Source organism: Lagenorhynchus albirostris, chromosome 13 (assembly GCF_949774975.1).
Source record: "Lagenorhynchus albirostris chromosome 13, mLagAlb1.1, whole genome shotgun sequence".
Taxonomy (NCBI): domain Eukaryota; kingdom Metazoa; phylum Chordata; class Mammalia; order Artiodactyla; family Delphinidae; genus Lagenorhynchus; species Lagenorhynchus albirostris.
The window spans coordinates 49,959,679-49,976,418 of NC_083107.1; the positions used below are offsets into that span (position 1 = coordinate 49,959,679).

At 33.3% G+C, this 16,740-nt stretch overlaps 1 protein-coding gene across 4 annotated transcripts in view; it reads right to left on the reverse strand.

Moving 5' to 3' along the window:
• The window catches only part of FOXN2 (forkhead box N2), a 77,541-nt gene that overhangs the window by 19,974 nt on the left and 40,827 nt on the right, over positions 1 to 16,740 (reverse strand). For 3 of the 4 annotated variants that reach the window (XM_060169273.1, XM_060169274.1, XM_060169276.1), the window contains exons 3-6: positions 16,589 to 16,713; positions 13,817 to 13,881; positions 7,473 to 7,541; positions 1,571 to 5,974 (exon numbers count right to left, since the gene is read on the reverse strand). In XM_060169273.1, the coding sequence (XP_060025256.1) occupies positions 5,451 to 5,974; positions 7,473 to 7,541; positions 13,817 to 13,881; positions 16,589 to 16,713 (783 nt within the window). In that variant the 3' untranslated portion in view covers positions 1,571 to 5,450. Of the gene's footprint in view, positions 1 to 1,570; positions 5,975 to 7,472; positions 7,542 to 13,816; positions 13,882 to 16,588; positions 16,714 to 16,740 lie in introns of those variants that run through there. The other variant, XM_060169277.1, reaches the window with a different exon arrangement.

Consider the following 16,740-nt stretch of genomic DNA (forward strand, 5'->3'; position numbering starts at 1 on the left):
CAATCTTTCTTTCCTGCACAACTCCTAGTTTCCTCTATTATTAAAATTTCCCAACAAGGTGGATTTGTTAAGTATTTACTTGAACCAAAACCTCACGGTTAAGGAAAATCTATAATGGAAGAAAATCCACCTAAACAAAATTTCTGTGTAAGAATCACTTTCAGTTAAGAGGGGATTGTTGTTTATCCACTATATTATGAGGTACATAACTTGCTCTGGAGTTCACTGAAGAGTGTTTCTAGTTTTCCAACAATCTTTGGAACACAAACTATCCTTACATATAAGTTATATTCTCTGTGTAGCACATGGCTATTTTAATTTAGAGGATGACAGCGTCTAAACATTCCTCTACTTAAAATTTCATGGAGCATATTAATATGGCTATTTCTAAGATTAGTAATTATTTTCATTCTTAAAGATTCTCAACACTTTTATATCTAAATTTTTGTATTTTGCTAGCTTCATTTCCCCAAAAACAAAAAAACAAAGATCCATGTCCTGAAATTCTTGAGGAAAAGACTAAACATGTTTTAACCTATATTTTAATATTTTTCTAAAAATGGTGTATAAAAATTATACTAGCTCAGAACTTGTATGAGCGAGGAAGTGGTGAATCTAACAGTGAGAATAAGATTCTCTTTAAAGGGACAAATACATGAATCCCAAATGGCTACTTTTAAATGAATCTGGATTTCAAAGGGAGTTTAAAATCAATATGGCTGTCTCACCAACTCATTTTGAATACACAACTCTAGGTAGATACTACCGTTTAAATGACCAGCACAGAACTTCAAAGAAGTGACAGGGGAAATTAAAATCAAAGTAGTGGTTGTAGGTTATTCCATTTTACAATGGATGCCCAATTTTTAACAGGTGATTATTATGGGTATTTTTGAAGTAAAACTACTGTACAGTTGACCCTTGAGTAAGGTGGGTTTGAACTTCGAGAGTCTACTCATACTTGGATATTTTTCAATAGTAAGTACTACAATACTACACAGTCCACAGTTGGTTGAATCTGCCTTTACGGAGGAACTGAAGATACAGAGGGCTGACTTAAGTTATATGTGAATTAACCTCCACGTTGTTCAAGGGTCAACTGTATTTAGAAATAGTCTTTTTTTTCGGCCGTGCCGTGTGGCTTGTGGGATCTTAGTTCCCTGACCAGGCACTGAACCCAGGCCCTCAGCAGTGAGAGTGCACAGTCCTAACCACTGGACCACCAGGGAATTCTCAGAAATAAACCTTAATAATTACATATTCTACTCAATTTTTCTTAGTTATATTTCAAAATATCTCATTATATATACGAACAGGAAAAGTTCAACTTCAGGAAGAGAATAATGTAATTCACACTATTTTAGCTTTCAATGATCAAGATGACATATAAAAACCAGGAAAAAGAATACTTTCAAAAAATAGCCTTTAAAAAATTCTGAAATTAAAACTTTTATTCTTCATCTGCATGACTCCAACTTTGTAACACTGGAATAGAAAGAGTGTGTCAGTGTAGGAGTATGAACCACCTACATCTATACTACCAACCCCCAAAGGAGAGAGAAAGTACAAGTACGTTATAAAACAAGGTTTATTCTGTAATACTTTATCATAATGAATTGCATCTCTTTGGTAAAAATAAACTTTATAAACAATTTAATAATCAGAGATTAGATACAAAAACTAAACATTTGTTAAGTTGTTTTTAATATGAGCAAAGACTGGCAACTGAGAAGTGGTTCACTTGGACTGGTCATCTACTTACTGGCAATTATAACTCAAACTCGGTAATTTTTATGCTACATTAGAAAAGAGGATAAGGACAGTTTAATAACTCAAATTTCTTGAATCAGCATTCTTTCACTTAAAAATAAATAATAGTTACAATGAATTGGCAATTATACATTTTTATACACTATGTAATGGCAACATAATACTTTAAAATTAAGCACTTAGTTTAATAAGAAATGTACAACAATTTTAAAAACAAGTTTTGACAATGGCACTGGCAGTTAGATGCAAAAAATGTGCTTTTAAAAAAATGGCAGGTATAACATTAAAATACTCTACTTTGTCTTTCAATAAATATTTTGACTACATCATTAACATACTAAAGCAAACTTTGTTTAAATCAAAGCTTATATAACATTTCAAACTAACAAAAAACTATAAAATATATGTAAACTAGAAAGCCTCAAAGTTTCTTAATTAAATGCTATGGTCTTCACAAAAGGTTGTTAAGTTACTGTAGTATTTAAGACAATAGTCTTCACAGCTTTGTGAAGTATTCACACCTGTTGCTTAAATTGCTGGGAAAGGCCTCCTGGTCTACGAAGACACACACATTCCCCCCTTAAAACTTTCTCTAGTTTTGAATTCGTGCTAACATATATTTAACTGACGACCCAGTATGACACTTTACATAATGCCTCAGCAAGTAGCAAAAGAAAAAATATATATATTCTAAACTTTACTATATACAAAGGAATCTGAGTTAAGAGAAGTCACATTGGTTACAAGGAGGACATGAAAGGCTCAAAGGTGGAGAAAAGGAGGTGATCCACCAATAATTAGCTTCTCCATGTAATACTTTCTTTCTCTGAATTTGAAAAGTAAAATAAAACATGAACTAACTTAGTAATATATTGCACAAATCAATTTCAAAAATACATATTCATGAAACACTGATTCTATTTGGGATGTGAAAGATGAAGATTAACTGTTAAAACTTCTACTAGGGATCTATTATAAACTGGAATCGGTTGTAACAATTTATATTGATGCAAGGCAAATTATATGTTAGTTTAAGTCACAGTTTTAAAATATAAAATCTCTCCAGGATTGCCAAGTTGTTTTTATTATAGTAAAATTTGCTAGTAATATATTCTTAGAAATACAATTTCCAGTCCATAGGACTTGAAATGACTTTCCTTAACTGGGTGGTTATTAGCTATGTTTTTATCTCAACAAACCTGAGGAATGGGATGTCTATGGAAGTATTAATGGTGGACCATAATTAAAAAGGTTCTTCACCTTAAAAATAACTGCCTTGGTAAATCAGCACATGGAAAGTGATGCACTGAATTCTATATAAGAATTCAATATAAAATATCCTATAACTTCTTCCTGTTAGGTTTTAGTGTGAAAGTTTATTGACCTTGCTAGTGATGAACAGAACTTTTAACTTTTAAATTTGTGGGAAGAGTACAATGAAGAGGGAGAGAAAATCAAGTTTAAAGAGTTATTGTTATTTATATTAAAACAAAAATAACTTTGAAGATCTCTATTTGAACTGGGAAGGACTTTCCCCCTCCTTATCTTACTTTCCTTTACTTCACAAATACTAATTATCTAATGGACTGGAACCAGACAGAACATTTGCGGTACAGAATTTCAGCTGAACAAGATAAATTGGAACCATATCATTAAAACACTGTTAATAAGGTCTATACAGAGGGCCACAGTAAATAGCTTAAAAACATTTTGTTATTAAAATGATTTTTATAATCTCGGTACTACTTATACCATGGTAAAAACAATTTCTGGTGTTATAAGCACTGTCTACAGTAAAAGATGTTAACTTGGGTTAGCCATTTTCTGTAGCAGATGTGACATATACGAAGAACAAAAAAATCCAATACCTCATCCTGCACACTTATTCATTATCAACACATTGAAAGATTACTATTTTTCAACAGCACCGATTCTATAAATGTGGCTATCCAGGTTCAATTACAATTAACATGGGAACAGGACAGGTAATATTAATGTTGTTATCCCTGGCTTAAAGTCTTGCCAACTGAAAAAGACGTTTTCATTATGCTTCTCGTTTCAGTTTTGCCCAAATAAACTCTACAAGTTAAAAATATTTGTTTAAAAAAAATCCAAGAAAATGCTTTATTGTCATAGAAGTAGCTGAAAGTAACAAACCAAAATCGTGAGCTTATGTGTGTATGTACGTATATGTGTGTATGTATATGTATATATGAAATTATCAGAAAATGAAAACAAGGTCATTGTCTATGAAACAGGATGTAGCATGAGATAAGACTGAACTTTTGGAAAGTTGCTCCTGCCGTTGTAAAAAAATATATAGTGAATAAGTTGAGTTTTATTAGTATCCCTGTTCCTTTTGAATGATATAGTCACATTATATAAATGATATGAAAAAATGTATCATACAAGCAGATTTGTTCAAATACTGAAAAAGGCCTTGGTCAATACACATTTCGAACAGTAACAAAATCTTTTAGCATGGATTTAATGGCACATAATAGGTATTACACTGCCTCCTCAAAAGGATGTATTATATAAGATTTAATTTTATACGAATTTTGAAATCCACGAAGGCATTTTGTCTCTATAGTTTTGTTAAATCCTTTACCTTAACTGGGTGCACATACAAATTTAATTCATACAAAGTTTGGGCAGAATTTTTTTCCTAAATGATCTACCTTTATTTACGATAACATAAGTAATACGTATTCAAAGTGTTTATATTAGATTACACTCCATTCGTACTACAAGATTCTCAGAATGCAGGACATTTAACAAGCAAATGAAAGATCCTCTTATTGCAGAAGTGTGCCAAAATGGGTGTTAACTTCCTAATACACTCTATGGCTATATCCTCTCATTGGATAGTTTCTCCTCAACAAAGACAGTTAGTGGCTAAAATTCAAACAATGGTTGCAAAGCACTTTGGGAAAGAAGAAATGGCTCCAATAAATGCTATGCAATATCTGGGAAGTTAAAAAATTTCAAAGATAATACAGTAATAGGAATTACAGGGTTCTTAAATGAAATTACATCACAAAATTGCCTTTTCTAAATCTTAGAATTTTTGCTGTACTGCCTATGTATCCAAAAGGAACTTTCTAGACATCTAGGATCTTTTCCAATTTATATTCAACTTTGTTCATGTGTCAACAAAAAATAATTAAAAACAAAAACTAAGACAAAATAAAAAATTGAAATCTCATCCTACTGGATTGCATTGTGTCAAGAGAGGAGTATGTGAGAAAGAAAGCAGCAAAATTTTTAGCTGGATCAGCAACTATAATTAATTACAGATTGGAAGAGAAAATGAAAAAAATATGTTACAGAGTTGCCAATTCATATATTTGGACACATTAATAGAATAAAAGATTTTCCCTACAAGTTTAAGACAGAGGCTGGGGATTTTTTTTACATAATATTTCCAAATCTTATCACACTTATCACAGAAATTATGCTTTTAGGACTTCACATCATATTTATGATTGGGCATGATCCTAACAGCAATTATTTAATAAAAATTTAAAAAACAAAAATGTTTAGAAATAAACAGGTAATTAGCACCCCTCCCCCACCCTGAAACAAAAGAAGTCCATTATGGCTTTGATATCCCTTGTAAAGAATTAAGTAGAAGAGTATTGCCACATTTAAAAATAATTTCACACTAATAAGTATTTCTATTTTTTCCGCTGCTTTTGATTTTGTGTCTTTGCAGTACTTATTAGGGAACCTAGACATGTACGAATTCCAGCAAGGTGGAGCAGAGATCCAGCTGCCTCTTTGAGCTCCTCATCAATTTCTTGACACGACTGTTTTCGCATCTTTTTGTCTGGCTGCCCTTTTTCAGAGGTATCTGCACAAGCCTGTGATGCATAGCCACTGTCTCCAAGAGGATCATCTTCATAATCAACGTCTGTATCTTCTTCACTGTGAAATCCTTCACTGCCATCACTTCCTACATGGCTACTCTTTGGGATAAATTCATATACCTCATCCACAGAAGACAGGGAAGACACACTAGACCTGGATGCACAACGCTGTGCTGTCATGCTACTTGCACTGTAATTGTGGTCTTCTTTTGGATCAATGCTGGTGGCTAAAGAATCACTCTCGTGTAATCGCATAGCACTGGAATGATTAAATGCATTGCTATAACTCCTTTTTTTTTGCACTGCTGTTTTAAGAGGAAGAGGCTTCTCACCTGTGGAAAATAAAGCTTCCATCAATAAATCAAATGCATTTGATTGCAGAAACAGGCCATTTAAAACTACTACATCACTCCTGAATAAGTGCTTTAGATTGGTAATGTTTTGTGGGTTTTCAAATTTTATGCAGACCATATCATCCTGTAGGTATTAATGTGAAACATTTTTAAACCACTTAATGGTATGTCTTGACCTTTCCATGGACAATATAATTACTTTGAGCTGCTTGCACAGAATGCCTCAATATCAATGTGCCACTGGTTAGCTAACCATTTACTTATTGATATTTAGGTTGTTGCCAGTTTTCCACTATTACAAATAATACTGCAATGAAAATCCATCCACAAGCCTTTTCTTACACATACACAATATTTTTCTAGGAGAGGTAACAAGAAATATAATTAATAAGTAAAAGAATATACACATTTTAAGTTTTAATTGGTATTTCCAAACTGCCTTCCAAAATGGTTGTACCAATTTATATTCTACAGTGTATGACAATACCCATTTCCTATACTTAACCCCTAATATTATCAATCATTTTAATTTTTCATAATCTCATGGACAAAAAGATAGTATCAATATCGTTTCATTTTGTATCTCCCTGATTTCTAGAGAAGCCGCATCTTTTCAAACGTGTGTTGTCCATCTATATATTTCCTCCTCTGAGGCCCACCTATTCATATATTTTGCTGACTTTTCTGTTGAACTGTTTCCTTATTTCTTACTTATAAAATCTTTTTTATATACACATGTATACTCAATATTATTCCTTTGTCTGTATATAAAGTGAAGAAATATGTTGTCCCAGTGTTATGCTTAAAGATATCTGCTGTTGTCAGAACTCTAAAATTTTGATGTTTAATTAAATTTACACAGCTTTTATGGATTTCGCATTTTGTATCTCATCTCAAAAAAGGCTTTTTCCATTTCAAGGTTATAAACATACTTTTCTATGTTTTCTTATTCATAGCTTTCATTTTTACTTTTAAATCTTCAAGCTTAATTTCTAAGTATGCTATTTATTTCTTCATTTCTTAGTCAATGTAACAAGATCTATCACAGCATTAGCCTCGATCTCTCAATTGCTCACATAAATTAAAAGAAATATAATAAAACAGAAACTAAGTTATTCAGATGAAAACACAATCTAGTTAGAAAGAAGTAATTCTGCCTGCAACACTAATATTTTGCATCCTAAATGACATTTGAGGGACTTCCCTGGTTAAGACTCCGTGCTCCCAATGCAGGGGGCCCGGGTTCTATCTCTGGTCACGGAACTAGATCCCACATGCCGCAACTGAAAGACGCCGCATGCCATAACTAAAGAGCCCACATGCTGCAACTAAAAGAACCTGCATGAAACAGCGAAGATCCCGTGTGCCGCAACTAAGACCTGGAGCAGCCAAATAAATAAATATTAAAAAAAAAAAAATGACATTTGAAAGACACTCAGAAAAAATGTATTTTAAAAAGAAAAGTGTGATTGCTTACATTCCAAAATTCCTTGTTCTATAGAAGTATTTAAAAGCATCATTGCAGTGGCAGCGTCAATATCAGATTCTGAAAAAGGAAAAGAGTGATAATATTCATGTTCTTTATAAAAGAGAGTCTATTATAAAGGAGAATTAAGAGGTACTAGAGATAAAGAAAGTTCTCTTCTTTAATTATTCACAATGAAAATAAGAACCTGACCTGCATTTCAATAAGGATTGCCCTTAAACAGATTAAATTAGCCAAGAAAACACAAAAATATTAATACTGTCTTTAGTCATAATTATATACAAGCCTACAAGTACTACAGATTTATATAATACTCAAGAGCTCAAACATAATTATGGATATTCCATAAGAAAAATGGGTTTTAAAAGAAAGGCTGGTAAAATCAGCAGGTTCTATTCCAGAGGTCATTATGCTCTCATACCTACTTCTGTACTAAAAGTTCACCCCTCTCCATCTTAGCCATCTCTGTTAGTCTGAACAATCGTGACTGAATAAATGTAAAATGGTATAATCTAAAATGTGAAGGAAAAGTTAGAAAATGTTTATAAATTTTAGGTTATAAAGAATAAGTTTAAAACAAGACTGATATGAAACCCCCCATTTCTATATCTCAAAGCTGGAAAATTTTTATTACCCCAAAGTTTTGCATTTTACTTGTAATATCTAATTATAAAGTTATTTTTGATAATAAATTCATGAGGATAGTGACTTGCTTTCTCTTCATCTTGACCATAAACTGTGTGAAGGCAGGAAATGTTTTTGACCTTAATAAACAGGCTTAACTTATCAGAAGATTGTTGCTATGAAGGAGCACATAATACTATACTCTTTTCCCTTGAATAAAATGTGATCTCATGAATCAGAGTCTCTAGATGAATGTCTTTCCAATTAGACTGTCAGCTTCCTTAAGATAGGAATCATGTCTTATCCTCTTTATGTTCTATAAGCCTGGAACAAATAGTGGTTCCTTGATAAATGTGTAAAGAATATATTACATCTTTGCCCTCCCTCCTTTCCTTAGATTAAGCTGATTATCACCAAATTACAGAGTCTTTGGCATGTTCTAAGTATTATCAACTTAGAAAATGGACAAAGATGGGCCTCTAAGAACAACAGAGGTGGGATTTAAACCTGTGCAGTCTACCTCCAGAACCCAGGCCTTCAATTTGTACTCTATCATCATCCCTTAATACTTACTAAGCATCTATAATTAGAGTAGGAAATCTTGTAGAAAATTACCGAGTATACTGGAAATTCTCTATTCTGTTATTCATTCAATAGAGTGTCCTGTTATAAGGCTGACATCATTCCAGGCTGTGAGAATATAGCAGAAAACAAAACAGGAAAATCCCTAACCTCTCATAACACAAAGAAATACAGTATATCAGAGTGAAAAACACTAGGGAGAAGAATTAAGGGGGAAGGGAGACATAGAATGAGGGGAAAGGTGGTTGCAATTTTAAGTAGAGGTTAGGGAAGGCCTCAAGGAGAGGTAACAGTTGAGCAAAAACCTCAGGGAGGTGAGAGAATGAAACCATGAAGACACCCAAAGGAAAAGCATTTCAGGCAGAAAAAAACAGCAAGTTAAAAAGAATTTGAATCAGTGATTCCCACATGCCACAGCCACAGAGGCTAGCAAAACAAAGACCTCTGCAATTCCTATCTTTCAGAATGAGACCTGACTACAATACGATAGAGTTCAGTATTCTAACATGTCTTTGAAGAAAAAAAGGTACAGCTATAGCCCATATTGTATCTCTGTGTGAACTGGAAAAAAAAAAAAACTTGCCTCCAGGTGAATGTTTCCCTATACCAAGGCACACAGCTTGGGGACTGGAGTGCTGGCTGATTTCAAAGCCCATTCACTGCCTCAGCCAGGTGTCCTTGTGCAGGGCACAACTTGCATGGCATTATACTAACAGAGAGACTCCTGCTCCATGAAATAATTAAATATCTACCTTGTTTCCAACTTTATTAAAAAAAAAAGGGAGTGGTAGTGAGGGAGAGAATCTAATACTGAAATGCATTATAATGAGGAAACAATTTCAGGAAATTTATTAATCTTATAAATGAAGCACCTATAAAACATTCTTAATTTCTGAAATACCTAAAACTAAAGAAAATTGATTAAGAGACTTATCCTGTACCATTTCCTTTCTTAAAATAATAACAAAATTAGGTACTGTTTCTATAACAGTAGAATGATAGGAAAAGTGTTCCTTAAATACCCTTATTTCTTGTAGGAATTTGTTACAGGCAAATTAATTTGAATTTTCCCACATGAAATTACTTCTTTGCAAAAACTTCTTTGCAAAAGGATTTTATCTACATCTGATTTGTTTGGTTCAGAACATTTGCTAAGTATGCTTCCCACAATGCCTTGCCAATTAACTAAAAAAAAGTTTAACTTCAGTGTTAAAATAAGCACCAATGATCGCAGACACTCGGTAATCAAGAACACCTGGTTATCAATACAATCTTGAACTTCTTGGAACAAAAACTGTCTGTGTAGATTTTACAAACAATTTTTATTTATAGTACCAAATCAGTTTTGGTATTAAAATTAAACTTAAGACTTATTTGTTTATTGTCACAACTGAACACACTTCATAATACTTTTTTTCATTAGTAAGTACTTCATGCTGTTTTAAAGATGGTGCTGGGTTTTAATAAACATACTATTAGCTATATTATTTAACATATTCAGTTCATGAAGAATAAAAATTTGGTTCATTTATAAAGTCTTTTGTATATATTTTCTCTGACACTATTTAGTTTAATCCTATAATTCACTTCCAGTTTACAGTCATTTGTCATTAGAGCCATGAGAGCCATCAAAACAGTGAGTTAAACAATAACAACAACAACTTAGTTAAGTCATATTATTTCCCTTTTTATCCTTCATAGTTCTGACTGGGGTTCAAAATATGCTACTGATTTAATAACTGGTTCAAATAAATCTCTGTAAAAAGTGTTAATTTATGCCTCCTGGTTTATATTTTCTTAGCCTTGATGCTAAGAAATTATTAATAATTGAGAAAAAAATTTAAAAGACATCAGGCTTAACTATGTGAAAGTGAGGGTTACAATAAGACAAATAAGTTTCTATCATCTGATTCTCAGTCCATTTGCTTAAGGAATGATATGAGAACCAGAGGCAGAATTTAAATGGTTATAAGCTAAGTAATAAATATAATAGGACTTACTGCCTTTATCAAAACCAATATACACATTTACAGAGCATCCAAACAGAGAAGCTGTTTCTCATGATTCTTTAAAGAAGTAGGAGAGCGATTTCAAAAAATTACTAAGACTTTAAGCTGCTTGGACCACCAGTTTACTTTCATTTCAATTAAGATAAAAATTATGCTAATTTGTAACCTGAAAATTGAACTTAGATATGCACTTAGCCCCTAACTTCATCATTAACTGTCTAAATTTCATATTTCCTTGTAGTATGCTAGTGCTTAAGTATAAATACTAAAATTTACTAACTAGAATATAGTTCCGTTTTTGTCTTCTTTGTTCACTGATATATCCTTGGTGCCTACAACAGTGCCCAGCACACAAGTGCGCTCGATAAATATTTTTAAACAGATGAATTTACTCCAAACCCACACCAAATATTGACAAAAACAGCTTTTGTTTTGCTATCTCAGTATGAGATTCCTGTGCCTCCTGCTGCCCGCTATACAATACTGTAAAATAGCTATTGGCAAGATGAGCAAAAAAGATTAGACTTTAAAAAAGATGATTCTGTGAAGTGACAGATGAATCTTATATTGGATTCTAATACTGGAGCCAACAATGAAACTTCTGTGATCTTTACAAAACACAAAACTGACAATGTCATCTCATTCTTTAAAGACCTTCAGCAGTTCCTCCAACGCCTCATATCTGGTAGGAGTGCAGGCTTTGAAATCAGAGTTCCTTCTATACCATTTACTAGTTGTGTGACTTTGAGAAAGTTACTTAATCTCTCTGAAGTTCAGCTTCCTTATTTGTAAGAGAGGGTAACAATACCTCAAAGAGTTGCTGCAATGCATGCGAAACACCACAGTCAGGAATTCAATGCGAACTAATGTTATAGTTATAGGAAGAAGTTCAAACTCATTATGCTAAATACGCTCTCCTTGATTTGGCTAATGCCTGCTTAAACTTCTTCATTTGCCTTGCCCACACTCAACGATCACATCTACAGCCACTGGACCGAGGCTACCTGGTCCTCTTCTATGCTCTTAGGTTTCAGCCACACTTACCGACCTGCAGTTCCCAGCAACTGTCCTCCACCAAACCTCTACCCAAAAATATCCTCCCAACTTCTGAGGCCCAGAGCTCAAGCATCACAGTTTCTTCTCTAAGAGGCCTTTCCTGACCCACCTCTAAGCTTAATTTGCCACCCACTTCCTTTTCTCCCAATGTACTCTGCATAATTCTAGTCAACCTTCTTCAATTAAACTCTATGTTTTCTGAGAGTAGGGCCTGGGTCTCTTTCATCTCTGCATATCCCAAAGCACCCAGTTCAGTGCTTGGCACAATGGAGGAATTCAGCAAGTACTTGTAGAATGAACAGTTGAATGTTTAATCGACTTATCGTTGTATTTTCAAACTTTACCCTAGAAATAATATCAAGAGTTATGAAAAAGCAAATTTCCTCAGAAGTCTATGAATATGTGCTAGAGCAACCTGATTTAATGATAAATTTTCTTAAGTTTTTGTGTGGTATTACGTTTTCCTGTTAAAACTCATGAGAATTGTGTATTCTATTCCAGGACAGACTTGCATTGGTTGACAGAATGCCAACCACCCTCCCCACCAAGTGAATTACTAGAAGGGAATAGCCCTAAGACTCACAATGATAGAGATGGAGGGAAGTAAGGTGTTAGCAGTCATGGAGAGATATAAAGCCATTAGATGAAGAAGTACCTAGGCTCTAGTTGTGGAAGCTGCTCCCCAAAGGGAGAAGAAGAATTTGGATGGAATAGAACAAGAGCAAAAAGAAATTCTAAATAAACCCCAGAATTCAAAAGAGAAAATGTTCTCAAAATGTGTATATGAACTAAGCTTAAAAGACTAAGGGTCAGAACTCACTGAGGCAATAAAAAGATAAAGGAAGTTTCAGCAATACCTAAATGTAAAGAGAGCACATCTACTCATGCAGGTAACAGGAAAATGGATACTTGCCTTATGTTAAGTTACAGCATATCTGAAGCAGACTCCCAATCCGCTTAACTTCTCTGCAGAGTCCTCTTAAGCTTTTTCACACTCTTTCCCTCCCTTATTTTTACAGACCACCATCATATTGTTTCCTAGGCTTGGCTTAGTGTAGTTCTAAAGAGCCTAAATATCTCTGATACACAGAAAGGCTTTTAGTCTGAGAATTTCTATTTTTAAAGGTCATAGAAACATCTGTAGGCTCCAAAGCAACAATGCTAGGAAAACTTACGTTAATATATCACTAACCTGTAATACTAACTATGAGTAGGGGGGGAAAACTGCAATTTCAGAATTTTGACCTACTTTTTAAAAGTCTACAAAATTCTAAAAGTTAACATTGCTTTCTTCCTAAATTATAGTTCTTTACACTTAACCTATAAAAGAAATATGTAAAACCATCCCTAACTCAAAGGCCGTACAAAAACAGGTGGCAGGCCACATTTGGCCCATGGGACATAGTTTGTCAACCTCTATTCTAGTCTGACAGACTTAAAAAGATAATTCTCTATTGCAGGCATTACTAAGAAATATTTCCCTATTTTCAAGGAAAAGTATACATAAAAGTAAATGAAAACAGGGATATAAAACAGTATACACAGTATAATCCCAGTGGAGAAAAAGTGTGTGTGGGAGGTGGGGGGTGTATGTGCATGTATGTGCATGCACGCAAACATATCTACTCATGTGAAAAGCATAAAAAGGACCAAAGCAATTATATTAAAATGTGAACAGCAGAGGTGCAAGATAGATAGGGGTAGGGGATTAAGAGGTACAAACTACTATGCATAAAAGAAATAAGCTTTAAGGATATATTGTACAACACAGGGAATAGAGTCAATATTTTATAATAACTATCAACGGAGTATACCTTAAAAAATCGTGAATCACTATGTTGTACACCTGAAACGTATAATATCAAGTATACCATCAAGTATTCCTCAATTAAAAAGTTAACAGCAGAATAAAGGGTAAGTTTTAGTTTCTTTTTTATAAATGTTTTTATTTTCCAAAACTTCTACAATGAACATTTAATACTTTTATAATTTAAAAATAATTAAACAAAAGTTCTGAATTTTGATCTGAGTTTTTATGATTTAAAATACTGATCTTTCACATACCTTTGAGAGTTCGCACCTGGTTCTGCTTGAGTACAGAGCTTAAGTAGTGAGGTGATAAAGAACCACTGAAAAATAAAGAGATAAGACAAGCGTACTTATAAAAGATCTTTATTTCACATTTTATAGAACTTAGTTACAAATACAATTAATTTGTACAATAAAAAACACAAACTATTTTTACCTTGTTTTCTTTGCTAATACTATTCAGTTTAGGAAGAGTCTGCCAAAGCAGAAAGAGCATAAGATCCAAGTTTAAATCACAACTATTTGGGTGTTCTTAGGCAAAATAATTAATCTTTTAGTTTCTTCATCTGTAAAACAGGAGTAATTAAACCTCCCACGTAGGGTTGCTGTGATAATTGAATAAGAATAATGAATTTAAAATGCCTGGAACAATAGACAATAGTAATAGTTACTGTCTGATTTTGTATTGTATGCCTAAGTTTGATATTAATACAGGTGTTACAATACAAATAAAGTGTTTATCAAAACAATGTTTAAGGAAGACTGTATGGTGATGACAAAAAACAGATAAGCTCCTGATTTAATCAATAAATATCAGTATCAAATTAAACTTTCTATATTCATGAAAAAAGACCAGTAGTTATTTTCTTGTTTTTGTTTTTTTAGTTCCAAAATTAAGACATTTTTGGGACAAACTATTCCTCTTCTTTGGAATTTTTGATAGTATTTTTAAAAAATCTGCTTTTTGCTAACCAAATTAAAAGTCTAGGGCTTCCCTGGTGGCGTAGTGGTTGAGAGTCTGCCTACCGATGCAGGGGACATGGGTTCGTGGCCTGGTCCGGGAAGATCCCAGATGCCGCGGAGCGGCTGGGCCCGTGAGCCATGGCCGCTGAGCCTGCGCGTCCGGAGCCTGTGCTCCGCAACGGGAGAGACCACAACACTGAGAGGTTCACATACGGCAAAAAAAAAAAAAAAAAAAAAAGTCTATTTCTTAGTCACAGTTTTACATACTCTACAGATCATTCTCTTCCTCAGACTTACCAATTATGACATGAAAGGGCTACACAAAGTTGTGTCAGATGGAACTGTCATTTTGCCAAACAATGATAAAGAGAAAATGTTTCTAAAAATATTATGGTAATGTTTTAAAGTCAAAGATTATAATCTTTATGCTGTTGTTTTATCTACCTGTTTTTAAACCACAAAATCAGCTTTATTTAACATATAAACATATGATAAAGCTAAGAGATATAAACATGAAAATGCATCATATCAAAGGCACAGGAAAGTGTATTTTTGATGGTATACAAAATAGAGTGCCAATTCTCCCATTTAATTTTTAATAAACAGTAACATTGCTAAATAAAACATGAAAGGACCATCAGCAGAACTTACCATTAGTTTCTAAACTTTTTTTTTTTTTTTTTGCAGTACGCGGGCCTCTCACTGTTGGTGGCCTCTCCTGTTGAGGAGCACAGGCTCCAGACGCGCAGGCTCAGTGGCCATGGCTCATGGGCCTAGCCGCTCCGCAGCATGTGGGATCTTCCCGGACCGGGGCACAAACCCGTGTCCCCTGCATCGGCAGGCGGATCTCAACCACTGTGCCACCAGGGAAGCCCTAAACTATTATTTTTTTTAACTAGGACATCTCATAAGCACCAACATTAAAGAAGGTTATCAACTCCCAAACAATGAGAATATAAAACTCTGATAACGTCTTTTCTAGGTTTCATTTCATAAGGATAAACCAGTTCTTATTACAATGATCCTTCTAATCTACTAATATGGTAAATAAGCTTAAATCTCAATGAGTATATATGTATATATATTGCTGACATTTCAACTTCAATCTTACTAATTTTTTTAACTGTATCTCAGCTATAACCACTCCTCTAAAAGTCATCTAATAATACTTAAAGAAATTAAACACATGAAATGTTGATAACTGTTGCAAATGGGAGTTCACTTTCTCCCTACTTTTGTGTATGTTTCAAAATTGCCATGTATTATTTTATTAAAAAGCTTAAAAAACTTTTTATAGACTACCCTTAAAAGTATCTTGACAAAATCTGTCATTTTTAACTCAAATGAATATATGTAATAGAATTTTAAAAAAAGATTCTGAAGGTTTCTTTAAGAAAAGGAAACAATGAGATTTAAGGACATCGTATCATTTTCAGATTTAACTTAAAATTGGAAAGCTCTAAGATCAATTTGTTGATCACTGAGTTAGAAAACAGAAGCCAAGGAAAATCATAATTATATTTACCAGCAGAAACAAAACAAATAAAAAACTCCAAAGCATTATTTTACTTGACATTTAAAAATTTGAGACTTGAACATAATTTTCTAATATAAGCATACTGTGAAGGAAAAAAACTTAAAATAGAAAAAGAAATATAAATATGTATGTAAAAATGCTGCAATGACAAATTTAATCACCTTATTTAAAAATTTTTAAATATACTTTTACTTTCCCATGTCTTCAGGTCAGCATTAGCACTGCAGACAATTTAAATGATTCAACCTTTACAAAAAGGTTTCAGGTGATACCTGAAATCATATTATCACTGTCTTTAGAGTTTAGTTAGAATATTATTAACTACATTTTCCAGAATTTATGTTCTCACTTATCCAACATTGTTTCCTAATAAGTTAGACTATAAGTAAAAATGCCTTACGCTAATGTCTTATTCATAAATCTCTATATAATTAAAAAACAAAAAAACACTACAACTCTAAGTTTCTCCATCTCATATAATGAAATCTTATATATCACCACTGACGTTTACATGTTAGATCCTGTACCTTTGTGGTGATGCAGGAGGGGTGTAAAATGTTGATTTTGAGGGAAAAGGTTGCTTCTTCAGTGCTTGCATAAGGTTGGGTTTATATTCTGGATCAACACACCATAAGGAGCCTTTTCCATTAACCTAGAATAAAATATATAAGAATTAGTA